Consider the following 21246-nt stretch of genomic DNA (forward strand, 5'->3'; position numbering starts at 1 on the left):
AGTGAAAATGGCCTATTTCAATTTCATAATTTCAATAGCATTTTTGCATTTTGTGAAAAATGTCACTGTAGCGGAAACACTGCCCTACTCCTCCCCCTCTATCTGCCCACTTGCTTCTCTTTTGACCTCCAATTTTTTTGGTACACCAGCCACCTTTGCGTACAGCTCCACCTGTGAACCTATAGTTATTTAAAACAAACTTATCACACTAAGTGTGATCCAAAACAATGCCCATATCAGAGGTGCCTACAGAGGGGATTATGGCGCAAGTTGTGCCATCAACATTTTTGGGGGGGATTTTTTAATTGGTTTTTAATTATTTATTTAAATTTATTTATTGATTTATTCTTAATTCAAATTATTTTATTTTATTCTGTTTATTATATTTTATTTCATTTATTTATTTAGTTTGTGTGTGTGCGTATGTCATTGGCATAGAACAGAACTTTTCTAATAATAATAGTAATTTAAAATAAATAAATAAATAAACAAAAAAATTTTTTTAATAAATAAATGAAAAAAGAGAGATAAAAATTAAGAAAGGGAAAGAGGGTTGAGAAAATTTTTGAGGGGGAATTTGCACCACCAAACTGTTATGACTCGGTAGGCCATTCTAATAATAATTATCCATTTATATGAAATCAATTTAAATAAAACAAGATGATAATAGATAAGCAAAGAGCTTACCTTCATTTGTTCATCTGTTGTTCACGTTGGGCCTTCTCTCTATAATCATTTTATATTTCCTTTAATTGTATAGTGTTGTCATTATTACATGCTTTATGTAGTCACTGCTCAATAATTTAACTAATGAAGAAATTAAATACATTTATTAGCTAACGTTACATCACATATCTACACACTACGGTGGTTCGAGAGAGACTGACTGTTTTACAATATGGACGCGAACGCGGAACAAAAATGAAAAAGTTTTGGTTTGGATTTGAAAGTTCGCGTTTCAGTTTACAGTTTTGGTTTGCGTTTAGCAAGGTTCCTCTTCAGTTCACTTCAGAGATCACTATTGGAACGTCATTTCTAATACCCCTGCTTGATCTCTGAAGTCATTATTTGCAGGTTGTTTCTATGTCTGGTAAAGTCAGGCTTAGGTAAAGGTTTAGTTAAGATATCTGCAGTCATTTCCTTGCCTGGACAATATTCTAAGTCAATTATTCCGGTTTCCTTCAGATGTTTGATGTTCTGGTACTTTATATCAATGTGCTTTGTTTTAGCGTGATACTTGTCACTTTGAATCATTTTTATGCAGGATTGATTGTCTTCCATCATAACTATTGGTAGTTCTTGCGGTAAATCCAAATCTTTTAAAAGACTAATTATCCATATTGTTTCTTGTGCTGCATTAGCTGCTGAAATATATTCTGCCTCAGCAGATGAAAGAGCGACTGAATTTTGTTTCTTGGTGATCCATTGAATAGGAAAGTTCCCAAGTTTAAAGAGATTTCCACTGGTAGATTTTCTGTCAGATATGTCTCCAGCCCAGTCTGCATCTGCATAGGTTGTTAAGATTGGATTCATCTCTTTCTTTATAATCAACTTGTATTCTATAGTTGTTTTTAAGTATCTTATAACTCTCTTAACTGCTTCCCAATCTTTCTGTCTGGGTTTTTCATTCCTTCGGCTGAGGATGTTTACAGAGGCAGATATGTCAGGTCTAGTGACTGTTGCTATGTATAACAGTGTTCCTACTGCTAGTCGATATTTTTTATTATCCGGGAGTAAATTCTCTTCATCATTTAGTTTCAGGTAACCCGGTTCCATTGGTGTATCGCAAGGTTTTGCATTTTCAAGATCAAATTTTTCTATTATTTCTTGTATTTTGTTTCTTTGATCTAACATCATGTTTCCCTCTTTTGTTATTTCTATATTTATTCCTAGGTAATGATTTACGAAACCTAAGTTTTTTATCTCAAATTCCTTTTCCAGTTCTTCAATTATGTTACTTATGTCTTTTTCTTCTCCTGCTATCAGTATATCATCTACATATACAATAATGTACACTGTATTATTACTTCTTGAACATTTAAAAAGACATTTATCAGTGTTACTCTGCACAAAACCTAGTTTTAGTAAGAAATCAGCAATTTTCAAATTCCAAGCTCGGGCAGCTTGTCTCAAACCATATATGGCCTTATTCAATTTATAAACTTTATTTTCTTCACCTGGTTTTACATACCCTTCCGGCTGACACATGTAAACCTCTTCTTTCAACTCTCCATGAAGAAATGCTGTTTTCACATCTACATGGTTTATTTTCAGATTTTTGTGTATTGCGTTGAATAGGAAAGTTCTTATTGTTGTGTATGCAACAGTTGGTGCAAAAGTTTGATCAAAATCCTGTCCAAACTTCTGTGAAAAACCTTGAGCAACAAGTCGTACGCGAAACTTTTCTACAATTCCTTTAGAGTTGTATTTTGCTTTAAAAACCCACTTGCATCCAATTATTTTCTTCCCTTGGGGAGGATTAACTAATTCCCAAGTGTTATTTTTGTTAATGGATTTTATTTCATCTTCTATAGCTTCAAGCCATTTTGCCTTTTCATATGGGTTTTTAATATCTTCCAACTCTTTCCAGTTTTTCGGTTCTGTTATTTTTTGTACATTTGTAGTGTAAGCAAATCTGTCAGGAGGTATTCCTTTATTTTTTCTTCCTGATCTTCGCGGTTGCTCAGTTGTTTCTTCATCATCTGAATTCTCGTTATCTTCTTGTATATTGATTTTTATTTCTCCAGAACTTTCCCCTGCTTTTGTACATTTTCCTGCAGCAGTGTTTTCATTGTCTTCCAGTAAATCAAGGTTTGAATGATCTTTGATTTTCATATTTGAATTTTCATTTTCAATAAATTTCACAGTGCGAGCTTTGATTACATTTTTTCCTTCAGCATAAATTCTGTATCCTTTACATCTGTTATCATATCCCACAAAAATACCTTGAATAGCTGTGTCATCTAGCTTTCCTCGCTTAGTTTTATTAATATACGCATACGCTTTACATCCAAATATTTTTATATTGGATAGATCGGGTTTATTATTTGTCCACAGTTCATAGGGAGTTTTTTCTTTAGCTTTTGTGAGGAGCCGATTTTGAAGGTAGGTGGCTGTGTTTATTGCTTCACCCCAAAATTTCTGAGGCAAATTTGCTTGGGACAGTAACACCGAGTCATTTCAACTAAACTTCGGTTTTTTCTCTCTGCTACCCCATTTTGAGAAGAGCAATATGGTACAGTTAATTGATGCTGAATACTTTTTTCTTTTAAGAAATTTTCAATCTCTTGATTTATATATTCTCCGCCATTGTCTGATCTTAAAGTTTGTAAAATCCGCCCAAATTTATTTTTAGTCACAGCGATATATTCCTTTAATTTTGTCAGCACTTCGCTCTTTTTAGATAGTAAGTATATGATTGTAAACCTACTAAAGTCGTCTATGAAAGTAAGAAAATATATTTTTCCTCCAATAGTTGGTGTCTTAAATGGACCTGATAAATCAGAATGAATTAACTCGAGAATTTGTTTTGATTTATGATGTGTTTGCTTAGGGTAAGGTGCATCTGTTAATTTTGATTTGATGCAAGTCTCACATGAAAAATTGTGTGCACAATTTTCTAATTCTAATCCCGTTGCAAGTTTCTTCGATGCTAATTCTTTAATTGAATTGTAGTTTTTGTGTCCTAATCTCTTGTGCCAAAGTTCAATGCAATTTTTCTTATTGCACTGATGAGTTAGGTTAGCAAAACATTCATCTTTAGAATTATCTAATATTACTTCATAAAGATTTTGCTTTAATTTTCCTTCCAGAAAAGTTTCCCCTTCATATGTTAATTTGCAACGATCCTTTTCAAACGTTACAGTGCAACCATTCAATGTTGTTTTGCTTACTGACATTAAATTAGTTTCAAGATCTGGAACGTATAAAACATCTTTAAGTGTTATGTTACAAGTGTTCCCATCCGAAATCCTCGTTTTAAGTTTGACGCTTCCAATGCCATAGGAGCTTAATGATTCACCATTCGCGACTGTTACCGAGCTGTGATCATTATTCATTTCAGTAAATAAACGCTTGTCATTAAATATATGCGAGCTGCAAGCTGAATCTACCAAAACACTGTACCTCTGGATCTTGTCTGAGGAGAGATAAGCCAGATCCCTACTTGAGGTTTTATATCTTTCTCCTTTTGAAAGTGGGTCATCGGAACTCGCTTCACTATATGCGTTTGATTTCGGAACTCTATTCGTCTCGAAACAGAGCGATGAATTATTTAGGAATTTTTCATTGCTTTTGGTATTATTTGTCAGATAGTTACTTTGTTTCTTTTTTAAATGCCAGCACTCAAATTTCTCGTGATTTTTCTTGTGACAATATGTACAGAATTTTTTATTCTCACGTTTTGAATAATTTTTCTTTTTATTTGTATTGTTTGCTTTGTAAGCGCTTTCATTAATTGAAGTGGAATTTTCAATTCTTTTGTTATATTCGTCTGTTAATTTACCCTGTATAAAATTTGAGTTTAATTCTTCTTCTGGCCGTGCTTCCAATGCTGTAATTAATGTATCATAACTTGGGGGTAAGGAGCATAATAAGAGAGCAGATAAATGGGAATCTTTGATATCTTCACCAATAGCTTTGAGCTTATCAGTGATCTCAAGAATTTTAATAATATGGTTATTCATATTACCACCCTCTTCTAATTTTGTGCTGTATAATTTTCTCAGCATATATAATTTGCTTGATAAATTAGAATTCGTGGATCTTTTTTAATGCCTCCCAAGTACTTCGAGCAGTGACTTCATTTTTTACGTGAACAATTTGTTTATCATCAATGGATAAATTTATCAACGCTCTTGCTTTTTGATCTTTTTTAGACCAAGCTTCAGTTAGAGGGTTCGGTGGATTACCGATTATATGGTCATACAAATCTTCTTTAATGAGAAGCATTTCAGCTTTGAATTTCCACACGGCATAATTGTTTTGATTTAATTTATCAATTGTAAAGCTTTCTTTTGAAGAAGAAGCCATTTTAATTATACCGTTTTTCTGACCTTTATTAGATGTGCTTGGATATTATAATAATTTAATTCAAATGTATTAATTAGCTTTTGCCTTTAAATGAGATCCGAGCGAAAGAGCGCTTCAGTCTCATAATCTTATGACTCGGTAGGCCATTCTAATAATAATTATCCATTTATATGAAATCAATTTAAATAAAACAAGATGATAATAGATAAGCAAAGAGCTTACCTTCATTTGTTCATCTATTGTTCACGTTGGGCCTTCTCTCTATAATCATTTTATATTTCCTTTAATTGTATAGTGTTGTCATTATTACATGCTTTATGTAGTCACTGCTCAATAATTTAACTAATGAAGAAATTAAATACATTTATTAGCTAACGTTACATCACATATCTACACACTACGGTGGTTCGAGAGAGACTGACTGTTTTACAATATGGACGCGAACGCGGAACAAAAATGAAAAAGTTTTGGTTTGGATTTGAAAGTTCGCATTTCAGTTTACAGTTTTGGTTTGCGTTTAGCAAGGTTCCTCTTCAGTTCACTTCAGAGATCACTATTGGAACGTCATTTCTAATAAACTTGGGGGCGATGGGCACCCTTGACACAAATTATTAATGTTGGGACTTATAAGAATTCAAATGGCATGTCTCTGTCCTTTATTTCTGTCAAAGAATACTATAAAAATTAAATATAGCTGAAGATTTCTCCTATTTTTTTAGAAAAAATAGTATAGTTATTATCTTATTGCCCATTGATTTTGAATTTTGCTGCTACTTTGAATTGTAGTGATTATTTTGGTGGAGTTAATAGAAGTTCATATTTCCGGCTGATTATGTGCTTTTTGGAAAGCTGTAGTATATGTACCTTAATTAAGAGTTTGTTCCACCCTACTCTTTTCTTCTGTATCTTTATATTTTGTTACTTGCTAAGAAATACTGTAAGTATATCATTCCAGTATTATTTTTCTTCCTTTCTCATTTTAGTATGATGTTGCTGTACATTTTGCCAAAATCGGTGGCATAAAAGCAGTATTACCTTATTTACTATCGTCAGAGGAGGAATTAGTATCAGCTGCTGCTTTATTGCTAGGAACAGCTTTGCAAAGGTAGGAAAAATAGTAATATTTTTTTTTTTACTGTATAATTGTAAGCAATTCAACCTATTCAACAATCCAGTAAATAAGGGAAGGCACAAAAAAAAAAAAAAAAAAAGAAGAAGAAGAAAAAGAAAGAAAGAAAAAAAAACCTAACTTTAAAAATTGATTAATTTTCCCTTTTATATTTTTTGAGACTCTTGCAAAACTGATACACGATTTTTTTTTAATGTCTCTTCGGATTTGAATTATGTATGCATGCAATCTTGTTTTTTATCATTTGGTAAACTTCAAAGTTTTGTTTGGTATATTGAGAATTTTCCCCCTACCACAAGTTAAAGTTTGGAGTGTCCGTGCATGCAGAGTAAGCTACAGATACCCGCATACACAAACTTAAAGTATTATCTTATTCCTTGCATAGTATTTAACTATATGATACATATTTTATTCCTCTCAATGTTATCTATATTGTATGTTTTCAAATAATAATACTTATCTAGTTCTAAACATTCAATTTTGGTAATAGAAAGACTAAAAGTTTAACTACTGACACCTTCATGTTCAAAGGCAAAATGCCACTTCTGAACATTGCTGAGAGTTTAGTCAGAGAGAGAAGAAGAGAATTCTGATCACAGAGATTATACAATTTCCAGAATAACCAGTCAGTGAAGCAGGCGTAAACCATGTAACAGTCTTGCAAACTAACTTTGTCATTGCATTGCATCATGCATTGAAAAATGTTTTTGTGTTTTTTTATTCAAATGAGATTTAATACTTCTGCTGTTGAAAGTGATAGGTACTCCCACATGTGTTTTTCTTTATTCTTGGATTGCCATAGGGAGTCGAAAACCTCTGCACCTGGCTGATACTGATAACATTTGATAAAGATAATGTAATTGACTAAACTTCAAAAATGAATTTTTTTACCAGTAAAATATAAAGTTAGTTTTCTTCTCATGAAAGGTTCCTGGATCGTTTGATCTCAATATTTTTCTTGGTGTGAGTATTAGGCTTAGTATTTGTTGGTCTATGGCTCATTTAAAATGTAACTCTTATTACTAATTATGTTTGAATATTTTTCAATAAATTAACCAGTTTTTATTCCTAGTTAAGTTTTTTTTTCATCTTGGTTCCTGCTTTTTAGCTGAATTTCCTGTGGTAATTAACTTTGCTTAATATTATCAATTAAAGTATGCTGTCAATTTGACTCTTGTAGGGTGACAGCTATTCCCCCCTTACACATGATTTCCACTCCATGATCTGCAGAGCATTTTGAAATACTCATTGGCATTCTTGTTCACATTAGTAACAAGAATGCTCGTTAGTAACATGAGAACACAATAACACATACTCATTGGCATTCTTGTTCGCATTAGTAACAAGAATGGGCATTAGTAACAAGAACTCATGCTTCAATTTCATTTTACTATGCATGTTCATTCTAAGCTGGATGAAGCTATAAATTTGAAGAGACACTGAATGCTTCAAATCTCAAAGATATTTTGAGGGATAATTTGAAAGGATAATTTCAAGCTCTTAAAGGTAGGCTTTAATTTCACAAAACTCATTTCTGAACACATGATTTGGATGAAGCTAGCACTGAAAATCTAATCCTAAACTTACAGTTTGGCTATGATCCATACCATTGTTCTTAATGTTTCAAGAAATTTTTCCATCTGTTACTGTACTTTTTTTGCATGGTTTTGGAAGATAATTTTAAACTTTTTATCTAATAGTATGATTGAACTAAAAAAAAAATGAGTATGACTGGTTCTTTTGAGGAACTATAATAGGACTAGTTGAGAGGGGGGATGTATAAAATGCTGAAGAGAGTTAAAAATCACTATCTGTTACAAACCATTAAACACTTGTTAAAGAGTCTTTGTCACTGTATTATTGCAAGGTTTTCAATGTATCTGTGGACTATGCTCTGATTGATTTCACAAAAGTAAGTATCACTTTCACGACGGAGAAAATAATAAGGTAGAGCGGGGGAGATGCTGTTACTCATTTGCATTTCTTTCATAACTAACAAGTTGCAAGCATTTCAAGTTGCACTACTTTCAAATGATAGTGTGTAAAAACTGCTTGTATTTGTTGTTTAATGCACATCTATATATAATGCTCAGCTGCACTATTATTTTTTTTTCTCATATTTTGGAGACTATTTTGGATATTACGACTGTAATGGTGACTGAAAGTTAATTTTTCAATGTCTAGAGATCTTAAATATGTTTAAAAATACACTTAAAAGATTGTGAATAAGTTTTCTATAGATAGGAAAATGTTTGATTTATAAATAAAGAGTCCTGCTTCACGGAAATTTACTTTTTGGAACAGCGTCTGGAATGTATTAACCACAATAAATAGGGGGTGTCTGTAACTTGTGTAACTTGTTTCATTTATTATTATGATTGGGACTTACTTAAGTTTTTATATTTATTTTTACAAGATGTTTAACATAGTTTTTTTTTTTTTTTTTGAAACAGGAATGTAAGTTTAAAAGATTTTAAGTGAATTTGTATTCCTTAAAATATAAGATTATATGGCATCCATATGACAATATTTCATGAAATTTGAATTTAAGAGTAAGCACCGCAACTGGGATGCAGAACTAGTGATTATTCTTCTTAGTTTAAGTCCAATAACTTCTATTTCACAAAGCTGGGCTTTCATCTTCAGGTGTGACTTATTTCTTTAGATCATATGAGAAGGAGGAAAAAAAAGGAACTAACTATTCAAAATGTATGAGTATTTTATGATAAAACAAGCTTAGGAATTGCTTCCAATTTTTCTTTCAAGAAAAACCATATACAGTCGACTCCCACTACAACGCGATTCAACTTACGCGAAATGGCTATAACACAAATTTTTCACGTGTAACGAATTTTAGAGTTAACGCGAATTTTTTGCCCACAACACGATTTTTTTTTTGGAAGGAAGTATCGGCTTTGTTATTGGCTACTAAATATTGCTTTTGTGAGCGTTATTACATCCCTTTGAGCATCACTGACTGTTACAGCGAAAGCTCCCACACCAAACTAGTTTAAAGTTGGTGAAATATAATGGCACCTTAATGGTACTTTCATCTAAAGTTTGTGAAGATGGGTAGAAAAAAAAAGTTTCTGATAAAAGAAAAAAAATTCTAAGATTCTCAATATGCTTGAACAACTGCAAAAAAAAAAAAAAAACTACGCTAGCGTGATAATAAGTCTGAGTGAATCTTCTGTACGACAACTAAAGTCAAAGCAAAGAGATATCCGTAAAAGTTCAGAACTTAGTTTCAATACTGAAGCTTGCAGAGCAGTCTAGCAAAGTAAATATTAAAATGGAAGCTGCTCTTGTATTGTGGATTAAATAGATCAGGAAGAGGGGCTGCTGCCATAAATTGAAACGTTATAAAAGAAAAGGCGACGCAATTATATTTAAAAATTTATTAGATAAGAATAGCAATCTTAGAATGGAGCCTAAATCATCATTATCATCATTTTCTAACTCATAAATATTGTTCCTGTATTTACTGTACAGCACTATTATAGTGCAGCATTTTATTGTTACTACATACTGTGTGTACTGTGTTGTTTTATTTTATGTCTTTCCCTCCCAGTGATCCCTCCCATTTTATGCATCGTTAAGTATTTCATCTTGAATAGTTTTTTATTTTTTAAATACAGTAAAAGTTCAATTCTTCATATAGGAAACTGTATACTTATCGAATGCTTTAAAGAAGTTTGAGGAATGTTTGTTAATGTCTAAAAAATTTGGTATGCTTCAAAAAAAAAAAAAAAAAGTTATACATATGTTTTTCCACAACGCAAAATTTCGACTTACGCAAGGAGTCTTGGAACTCATCCATCGCGTAAGTTCGGACTTGACTGTATAGCATCTTTTTGGGGAGGAAGATGCACTTCAATACAAAGTTGACAAAAAGGAAGCATATGCTTAAAATACTGATGTTTGAGTTTCTTATATTTGTTATTTATTATCTTTAAAATGTCCTAAAATTGTGTTTGAATTGTGTCCTAAATGTTTCTAAATCTCCATTCCGACCCGTGGAACTGTAATCCAAAGAAGTCTTTATAAATAAATATTCATAGTAATTCTAAAAAAACCAATTTTAATTCCCTTTTTGTACAGTAATATAAATTGTTTCATTTTTGTTTGCTTCCATCATGTGGTACCTTTTATCAAAACTTTGTTTCAATTGGTTCTTTCTTATTTTGCAGTAACAGAGAAGTCCAAAAACATGCTGTGGATCAAAAGGTGGGAGGCAGTCTCCTTGAGTGTTTAAAGTCTAAAAAAAATAATACATTTTCTCACATCTTGTTTGCATTGTCGGCATATCTTCGTAATATGCCAGAAGCACAGGAGAGTTTTTATCAGAATGATGGAATTATTAATTTCACTAGCTTATTACGAAGTTCAACCGTTGCCATAAAAGCTAAAATGAGAATTGTTGATTTGTTGCATGATTTGTCAATTGAGCATGTGAGTATTTTGTGCCTTGTTTTATTTTCCTGATTAGCAATTAACAGTTGATATTGTATTAGTACTTATAAGCAGGGCTGTAGAGATTGAGTCTGAAATAGACTGGCTTTGTTGTAAAGGAGTTGAGTGGTTACGAAACATGCCAACTTCCAGGCTTCTTTTTTTTATTTAATTTTCAGACTGTCCTTACATTAAAAAAAAAAAAAAAAAAAAACTGAGAACCAATTGGTTTGATTGCAGGCAGCAGCTGGCTTGATTTTTTATTAAACTGTCTGTAATAGCTACTTGTGCTTACAATCTAGTTTGCTTAATTTATAACTTACTATTTATTAAAGAAGCAAGTGGTCAGTTAGTTGCATTTAGTTAAAGAAGAGGGCAGATGACCCCCTTGCAAAAAAGCTTTTGACCTCACAAGGGAGCTTTTTTCTTCCAGTACCAGCTTTAAAAAATTGGAAGTACACGATTTGATGAACATCTTTTTGTTAAATGTTAAAAGGGGCATAAATTAATCCTTTTTCAAGTTTTTGAAAAACTTGTGGTTTTTTAAATATCTCACTTAAAAGATCATAACTATTGGAAAATGTGATTTACAAATTGAATTTTTAAAGTTGTATGTATTTTAGATTCACAATAAGCTATGACCCAAAAACTTCAGAATTTATATTTCAATCAGTTAAGGGGATTTTTCCCCCTACCCACAAGGGGGAAAAATGAAAAAACAAGACCGAAGTTGACCATTTTCCCTTTGACTTCGCAGCCCTGCTTATAAGTAACTGGGAGCGAAATTTAATGCCTATAAATCCTGTAACCCTCTGCTTTCATAAATTAAAATATTCAATCACTTTTTTATCTACTCAGAATAATTCTTTTAAATTTATTAAAGATGAATGTTTTTGCTAAAAAACATAATGTGACAGCACTTGCAGTTTCTTCAGTTATGAGCTTCAAATTGGATACTTAACTGCTGTCTTTACTCTATGGGAGACATTCATGAATGACTTTCTTATTCTAGCAGAGACATTCGGAGATTATGTCCGTATCATAATGGGACTTTTATGGTATGTCCTTATCATAATGGGATGTTTATGGTAAGTCCTTATCATAATGAGACTTTTACAGTATTTCCTTATTCAAATGGGACTTTCAAGACTGCATCCTTCTCGGCCCTTAACTGTTATAGTACTCTTCAGTGCTGGCTTTATGCTAATTTAATTTTTATAGACTCTTTTCTTATACGAATGCAACAGGACTGCGTCCTTTTCTTAATAAATATTTAGGAAGTGTAGTTATTCCCTCTTGGACTTTTAAGAACTATGTCATTGTACTAATGGTATTCTTGAGAAATGTACCCTCATCTTTGTAGGAGTCTTACAGATTATGTCTTTACCCAAATGAAAACTTATGCGACCATTTTGTGACTGATTTTTAAGGACTATGCCTATCCTTGACCTAATGGGATTTTTACAGACTACACTTATGCAAACAGGGACTTTTAGGCATAAAGTAAAGTTGATTCAATGAATTTTGAAGAGAGATCACACTAGTGTTAAGCATTAATGAACTGAATTCTCAACTTACTAAAGTAATCTGATGGACTTATTGTTTTGAATCTATTTGCAGTGTGATTAAATTCACTTACAGAGAGGGATTAAGATTAGTTGAAACTAATTTGGTTAGTGGATGAAGAGAGATTAATTAAATTTAGATTAATTTAGTTCAGAGGAAATTAATCTTATTGATTTAGTTCAGACTAAATAATCAGATTGAAATAAATCTAGATTATTAATTTTAATACACTAAATTTGTTTCAGATTAAAATTTTATGGTGTGACTAAATGCTTGAATAAATAACTGACTGAGTGAAAGATTAAATAATTTAATAAATTAGTAAATAGATAAATGCATGTGTAAAATGATTACATTAAAAAATTAGTGATTACACAAATAAATAAAACTATGGTTGAATAAATATGATTGTTTAAATCACTGATTGAATTGATTCATTGATTGATTGGTCCATCAAATGATAGTATCCTTTTGATTAACTGAATAATTGATTCATCAATAAATTAAATGATTTGTTGCTCAAGTAAATGAATGAAAGAAAAAAAAAAACTTGTTGGTTGAATTATAGATTGAGTAATGAATATTGAGTGAATAATTAAATTATTGATAAATTTAATAAATGAATGCTTGATTGAATGAAAATATAAAAAATTGATTGCATAGATTGAGTGATTAGTTTAAATGAATGGTTGAATGATTAATTGAGTGAATTAAAAAATAATTGATCACATTCAAAAATTGATTGGTTGCATGATTAAATGATTGATTAAATATGTTTGATTGGTTGAATAAATTATTGAGCCAAATGGATTGATTAATTGAATAAATCAATGTAGTTATATTGATTGATTTATTGAATGACGGAATCAATGATTGATTAATCAGATTGAATGCATTGGTTTAATGTATCCATTTCAATGGATGCTTTTAAAAACAAGTTAATTATGAAAATATTACAAGCAGTGAAATGTTTTGGATTACTCTTCATATTATAAGACAAGAGGTCAAAATGCCGTGAATATACACTCCTGTTTGTGAAAATTGCAACACCACGAAGGACTTACGCAAGTGAGCTGAAAATTGCAGGAAATATAAAGTAGGGCATGATATTCAAATGATTAGAATTGCAGACCGGTAGCACATGCGTATGCTGAGCAGCGCCCTCTGAACGGCGGATCGAACCAAATATAAATACACGGCTGTAGCAAGGCATGTATGATTATCGGTGGTTATATGCTAGAGTAAACGTTAACTGAATCTTTACTATGCCTCTTCCACGAAAGAAAGCAAAATTTGAGCAAATTTTGGAGTTTGAACGGGGCACAATCATCGTCCTTCATGAAGCTGGATTGCCTTATCGTGCAGTAGCCGTTTGTGTGCAGCGTAACAGCAGCACAATCATACGTGTTTGGAAGCAGTAGACAGATGAGGGTCGTACAGCTCGGAAATCCGGGAGTGGACCCCAAAATGTGACGTCAGCTCGCGATGACAGACACCTGGTGCATATGGCGCTGACGAACTGCAAAGCTTCTAGACAATTGGCAGCACAGTGGTCAACAGCTACAGGTGTTTCATTGTGTGCTTTATCAATTCGGAAATGTCTGCTGCAGTGTGGGCTGCATGCAAGGATTCCTTTATACAGGATTCCTCTCACGCAAAACCATTGCTGCCTGAGGCTACAATGGGCCAATGTGCATAGGAGCTGGCATGCTGATTGGCAGCAGGTTGTCTCTTCTGATGAATTCCGCTTCAATTTGTAGCACCATGATGACCGAATTCGTGTCGGGCGTTATGCGGTGAACGGCACATTCCAGAGTGCATTATCAAACGCCACATTGGACGAACACCCAGAGTTATGATCTGGGCTGCCATAGCATATCATGGATGATCACAATTGCTACGAATTGTGGGCAATTTGAACAGCACCCGATACATAAACGAAGTTTTACAGCCCCAAGCTATTCCTTTCCTGCAAGGATTGCCAGGGGCTGTATTCCAGCAGGATAGTGCCCATCCACATGTCACCAGGACTTTCAAATCCTACCTTGATTCGCAGCAAGTACAGCTTCTTCCTTGGCCTACATATTCCCCAGATATATCACCGATTGAACATGCGTGGGATTTCGTTGGGCGGCGTCTCGCTCGTGATCCTCGTCCTATTGCTTCGACAGACAAACTTTGGTTGTGCATACAAACAATATTCCCAGGCAGATATTCAAACTTTGTTTTCTTCCATGCCGAGTTGTGTAGCAGCTCTTATTGTGGCGCGTGGTGGCCACATAAAATACTAATTTCTATCTCTTTTTATTGTTTGTTTGGTTTGAAAATGTAATCATTTATTTGTACCATTACCACTCAACTGTGTATTAAATTTCATCCAACTATGATGCATCCTTCATGGTGTTGCAATTTTCACAAACAGGAGTGTATGAAGTGCTGAAACATAATGACAAGAAAATAAAAGTTTGAACATCACAGGAATTTGCAGTTCCAGCTTACTCAAGCACTGCACCATGTTGTTAATAAATGAAATATCACTGCAAGACTCCAGAATGATTTCTGATGCATCCTGTATGATGCAACTGTAATTCTTAATTAATATATTCAACTCTTGGTAACTTGAAGTCACAAGAAACCTTTAAAATCTTCAAGTTATGGGAAATTTTCACAGCATTCTTAAAAGTTTGGAACGAGTTATCACGAATTGACTGTACAACAGAATCTATTGGAATAGAAGAGAAAGCCAAAATATATAATTTAGTTGATGATAAATTTCAGGAGGATATTGCATTTTTAAAAATTTAGTGAAAAGTTCGACTTTCATAACAAATCTATATCAGTTATCTCATGTATGTTTCTTACATGACTCTAATTAGCTTGCTTTCTTACAGCAAATAAGTGAAAGTGATGTGAGCTCACAGGATTTCCAAAGACTTCAAAATCTGAAAGTGTAAGACTGCTTTTATTTGGCATTTTAAACATTTCCTCTTATCTTTCCAGTATTTTTTTTCTCTTTTCTCTTAATTGAGACAAAATATAGTAACTAAATACATGAGTCAGACAGCTCAATAACTTACACCTTAAGTGCTTACTTAAGTGGTTGAATTGGGGGTGACACAAAAATGCCACTTAAGTATTGTCAGCTCATCCGGCAATAATTGAATTTCTTCAAGATGCTTCTGACACCATTCTTGCTGATTCTTATGTACAATGACCCCCTGAATCCAAACATCACCACCGTTATCCCTCGTCATGTCACACTTTTTGGAAATGTCACCCTCAATTTCTTTCATTTTTTGAGTTTTATAGCCGTTATTTTTATTTGGATGGAAAGGAAGCATTAAATTAACCATTAACGTTCTTCTGAGGGGCTGGTGAGATGCAAAGTTCAAAAGCATGAACGTTTGGAGAAAATGTGACTCATAGGAGTATTCCTCTCTTAAATATTTATAAAAACATGAAAGTTGATCTTTTTCGTCTAGGGGTTGGTTTTACAATTTTCCCACTTATTTTTCTGCATAAAACCAGAGTGTCGGACTCGCCCCTATGACTCGCATGTCCGATTTTTTTTACAGTGTAAACATTTTTTTCCGAAAGTTTTGGAAGCACTGCATGTTGTATAGTAGGAGTTGCAGCATAGATTTTCAGTAGAGATCTTTCCAGTATTATTCAATTAAAATCACAGGTATAATTAAGATTAAAAATGAGCCTAAGTATGCTTATAATGCAACAATGTATATACAGCAGACTCCCGATTATCCGCGAGCGGTTTATCCGCGGGGCGGATTATCCGCGAATCAATCAACAATCACGAACATGTATTTTCGCAGTAAAAAGCAAATACCAGTGGCTGTTTTTTTTTTTTTTTTTTTTTGAAAAATTTTAAATTTACACTCAGTTGTTTTTGCTTGATTGATTAATTTAATTTTATTATTATTATTTTTTTTTTTTTGTGCGTTCTTCATCGTACATACACTTGTTTGTTAAGTTCGGTTGTGCAAAAATACAAAACATTTGTACTGTACTCTATATATATTTTCACTGTTTGCAGAAAGTGTTATGCATCAATACAGTTAAGAATTTGAGATAGGATAATTTTTACCTAATTTGTCCCCCATTTTAGTCTTTTTGCGGTTATCCGCGATTTTTATTATCCGCGGCACTTGTGCCACCCAATTCCGCGGATAATCGGGAGTTTACTGTAGTTATGTTTCTGGGGATGCATCGTCCCCACTGTTTATTACTTCTTGATTTAGAGGACAGCAATGGAGGCGATGCATCCTCAGAAGTATATACAGGCATCTGTCGTATAACACGGTACTTGTACAACAAGTTTTCGATATTACACAGTACCAAATTTGTGATCATTATAACACGGTTTGGATATTACATGGTTCAAAACTTGAATGATTTGAAAAGATGGATTTGCAATTTTGTTTGATACACTGTTAAAAAAATGTATGATATTAATTTAATAAGTTTTTACATTGTTTTTAAGAAATTGATACGAAAAATGGTCTATCTCCCCATGCTCGAAAGTTCAATTTGCCATATAACACTTAATTTTCAAATGCTTAATTTTTCTCATTAGTGTTCCAAAAACAAATAGATGAAAATTGTTTTGTTTCCGATGCATTGAAAGAAAATAACATTAGGATTAAACATAAGCTAAATTTGACTAACAAATTAAAAAATGCTGCCAAAAAGAAAAATAGAATAATTCTATTTATTTTTTTATGTTTTCTTTCATTGTTGTTGCTCAGACATACTTTATTGCTACAGAAAAGCTCATATTTTCCTTCTCATAGACTGCATTTTGTTCTTAGCAATGAAAGTTGATAAAGTTTTTTCATGTTGTACATAAAAGTTTTAATTTGAGGTATGTTAAATAATTAAGCCTTATCATTTATAACAAATCTTATTTTGGATCAGTGAGCTGTTGTGTTTTTTGCTTCCCAGTTTTTGTTTGTATGTTTTCATGAGCCGAAATTTTTTGCGAATTTAAAATTTGCACCTCAAGATTTGGTTTCTATATAACACGGTACACACTGCTTCATTTGCATTATTTCACAGTCTCGTATAACACAGTTTTCGATATAACATTAAATAAGTTTCGATACAACATGATACACATTGACCTGATTTATGTTGTGTAAATTATTAATTAGTTTAAAAAATAAGTTAAAAAATTATTTATAAAAAGGTCTCATATAACTTTTGGTTTAGATACTACACGGAACGAATTAACTGTGTTATACGAGGGATACCTGTACATATATCAATGCTATATTATAAGTGTACTTAAGTTCATTTTTAATTTTAATTGCATCTGTGAATGTAAGTTGAATATCATGGAAAGGTTTCTTTTTTGATAATCTGTGATGTGACTGACTATGCAATATGCGCTAGTTCAAATAATATATATATATATATATATATATATATATATATATATATATATATATATATATATATATATATATATATATATATATTTTTTTTTTTTTTTTTTTTTTTTTTGCAACTTGAAAATTGTTTTGGACATGGGGCTAATAGGAGTGAGTCTTATACTCTGGTTTTATGCTGGGAAATAAGTGAAAAAGTTGTAAAACTAAGCCGTAGAAAAAGAGATCAGTATTGATTTAAAAAATATTTTAGAGGGGAAAACCCCCAGGAGTCCAACTTGCTCCTAATGTTCAGGCTTTTGAACTTTGCACCTCTCTTGCCCCTCAGAGGAATGTTAATGGTTGATATAATGCTCCCTTTCCCTTCAAAAAAGAAACAAAAAGGCTATGAAACTTTCAAAACCTGAAAAAAAAAAGAGCACCATTTTCAACAAGTTGGACGTGATGGGAGTAAATAGTGGTCATTTGTATTCCGGTGGTCATTTTACGCAAGAATCGGCTAGAATGGTGAAGGGGGGGGGGGTTTACCACGAAATGTTATGTTTAATTATGGATAATTTTAAGCAGCAAAAGATTGCAAAAGGAAGTGTGAGAAAATAGTAAATGCTTCATAATAATTTTTTTTACTTTTCAATTTTAATCTATCTCTAAATGTGAATTCTTACAGAAGCAGGTAGAAAAAGTTCTCACACAATGCAGAAACTTTAATTTGCATATTAAACAGTTGAACTGTCTTAATATGACCAGTTAATAGGAAATCACACATAAAATGAAAATTTTAAGTTTGGCGTATTATTTAATTGCACTAAAGTTATTTTTTGGAGCTAAAATCTTAGGAAATTATTTGAACGAATGTAAACCGAATAATTAAGTTATGTTTTTTTTTCCTGATTTGGGAGTGGCTAGGGCTTCTTGAGATGAACCAGGCTAATGGGAAAATACTCAATCATCAGTTTCCATACTCACACATGTTGTGGAAAAAGAACATTTGAATCAATTGACACTAATGTGATGCCCAAGGTCTCTAGAGAGTGTTTTTACCCTAAACCTCTCACCCCTGCCCCCTTTGCTGTATGACTACACTAGTGCACATGAAAATTTAACAGAAACAAAAACAAAAAATATATTAAGTTATTTATAATATGTTTGTTTTTCGCTTACAACACATCATTTAGTAATGAATCTGAAAAATCAGGAGCATTTTGAAGAAATTTTAACAAAATATATTCTTTATTAATAGAAGGATTTTAAAAAAGATTTTTTTTATGTTCAAATAACAGTTGCAAAACAAGTAGGGGAAAGTAAGGTAAAACCGGGAAGTCGGGAGCAAACCGGGTACCCCCTTCTAGACCCTGTAAATGCTGCAATCGCATGGACAAGAGAGGAACTACCCTCCACCTTGATGAAAAAGCAGTGGCCATTAAATTAGAACGCAAAATACTCACTTCTTTCGTTCCTGTGTAGAAAATCCCGTGCGAGTGGTTTTTGCTTAAAATTTTTGAACAAAACTAGACCGATTATACTACGTTCCTGTTTCTTCAACAGTAGAGGTATGTAGCTCTTTGTACACAACATTTAATTACCATCATTATCATTGTAAGTAACTGTAGCTTTCTGTATAGTCATATGACGGCATTTTTTATAAAAGCTGTATGTGGGGGACAAAACCGGGTACAAACCAAGGGGCAAAATTGCGTACTACCCCCATACACTGAGAGAAAGACGCAGCTGAAGGAGGACAAGAGAAAAGGAAAAACTCATTTGGACGGGCTCCCCATACAAGCTTCATCTTCAGGCAACATTACAAGAAAAGAAAAAGAAAAATGATGGTTAAAGAAGACCACAAAGAGATGGGCGGAAGAAAAAAAGCCTGAAGGAAAGATAAACGAATCAAAGAAAAGGCAACATTATAAAGATGCCAAAAAGGAACGGACAGAAAATGAGCGTCCAAAAAAAAGAAAAACCAAAGGAGCAAATGAGGGATGAGTCCAGTGAAGAGGATGACAATACTGTCTGCATTCCCCAAAGCAGAATACTTGAAATACTTGACATTGTTCTGCAACGTAAAATCATTTGACCAAAATTGTTCTGCAAGTGCTTTAAGCATTGTATGCACAAGCAACCAACACGACCTTTTCTACAAATCGGGAGCCCTAAATCAAAATCGTTTCCTACAGGTTTTTTTTTTTTTCCAGTTTTTAAAACTTTACTGATTGAGATTCTCCAAAAATATTTTACATGCTTTCTAAAATGCATAGAAAGATACAAAATTATATAAAAATCCAAACCTTGGTTCCAAACCACGTTCTTTTTTTGAGCAATCACGATTGCTTATTGTTCTCATTTGACCGTTTTTGGTGTCCGTGCCTTTTTCAACTTGAATCAGAAGCCTCTGCAGCACCACCGCCCACTGTCCTCTGCTGGCGGCGCGGCGCGGCTACTCCGGTTTTGAGCTATCCGCTTCCCCTGGTCGGAGGCGTCCATGTCCTACACACACGCACGTTCACACACATACACACACAAGACTTCACACACATACACTCACACACGCCTACGTACATACACACAGGTCTACGCACACACACAAGCCTACACACTTGCACAAACGACTATGCCCACGTAACCGCCCAGGAGGAGAGGCAGGCTTGGGGGGGACAGGAGCCGTTTCTAGAAACAATAACTCCAATGAGTAGGGTCCTGTCTCAGTTCGTGATTGCGAAAAACATAATTTGAATTCAAAATTTCAGAATTCAAATTAATTATCTTTTTTATTTATTTTTTATTTTTTGGTTAATTTTTTTACATGGCATGGGGGTGCAATTAAAATAGTTTTAACAAATAAATAAATTACTAAAATAATAAGTAAAATAAGTCGAATTAGGGTGGCATATAATAAAGCACTGCAAAACTTTCTAAATAATTAAAATATTTTCAGGATGTAAAAGGATTGAAATCTCAAACAAGACACGCAATTTTCGGCGATGGACGTGTTTCAATGTTGGCATGTTTCCAAAGCATACCTTTGTGGAGGAAAGTGCAGTGGATGAAGATCGATTGGGAAAATAAATAAAAGGGGGAACCAAAAACACTAGAAAAATCAGAATCTTTTCAGATTTAGAATATGAAATATTTGAAAAAACTGCCGATTTTCTACAAATATCTTGCAACTCAAGATAGAATTTTGCACAAATTCTGCAGATTCCTTTAAATTCAAAGTAAATCTAAAGTTTCTGCAGATATGACTTATCGGATTCAACGTTCCGATCCGCAAAATCATCTTAATTTCTGAAAATTTTAGATTTTCTTCTAATTTAAAGAAATTTATGGAATCTGTGCAAAATTCTGTGTCGAGTTGGAAGATATTAGCAGAAAATTTGCAAAACTGCAGAATTTCTTCAGAAATTTTGTCTGAGTTTTCCTCTAACATTTGAACAGAATTGTTTTGCAGCTCAGGCATCTGTTCTGCAATGTATGTCGCAAATTTAGTAGTATTCTGCTTTGGGTCTTGCATTTACTGCAATGAACTTTATTCGGACTCCAAGTTTGGTGAGGGATGGATCCAGAGCATCCAATGTTGTTGTTGGGCCTATGAAAGCTGCTGTGGGGCCAAAAAGGATGATAACTATTTTACTTGCGACTGGTGTCAATAGGCTTTTTATTATA

General features: G+C 33.0%; 1 protein-coding gene across 1 annotated transcript in view; it reads left to right on the top strand.

Moving 5' to 3' along the window:
* The window catches only part of LOC129231579 (uncharacterized), a 46192-nt gene that overhangs the window by 23054 nt on the left and 1892 nt on the right, over positions 1–21246 (top strand). Inside the window, exons 5-7 of the mRNA XM_054865937.1 lie at positions 6015–6136; positions 10351–10612; positions 15070–15128. Coding sequence (XP_054721912.1) covers positions 6015–6136; positions 10351–10612; positions 15070–15128 — 443 coding nt within the window. The remainder of the gene's footprint in view (positions 1–6014; positions 6137–10350; positions 10613–15069; positions 15129–21246) is intronic.

This window comes from Uloborus diversus, chromosome 10 (genome assembly GCF_026930045.1).
Source record: "Uloborus diversus isolate 005 chromosome 10, Udiv.v.3.1, whole genome shotgun sequence".
NCBI lineage: Eukaryota > Metazoa > Arthropoda > Arachnida > Araneae > Uloboridae > Uloborus > Uloborus diversus.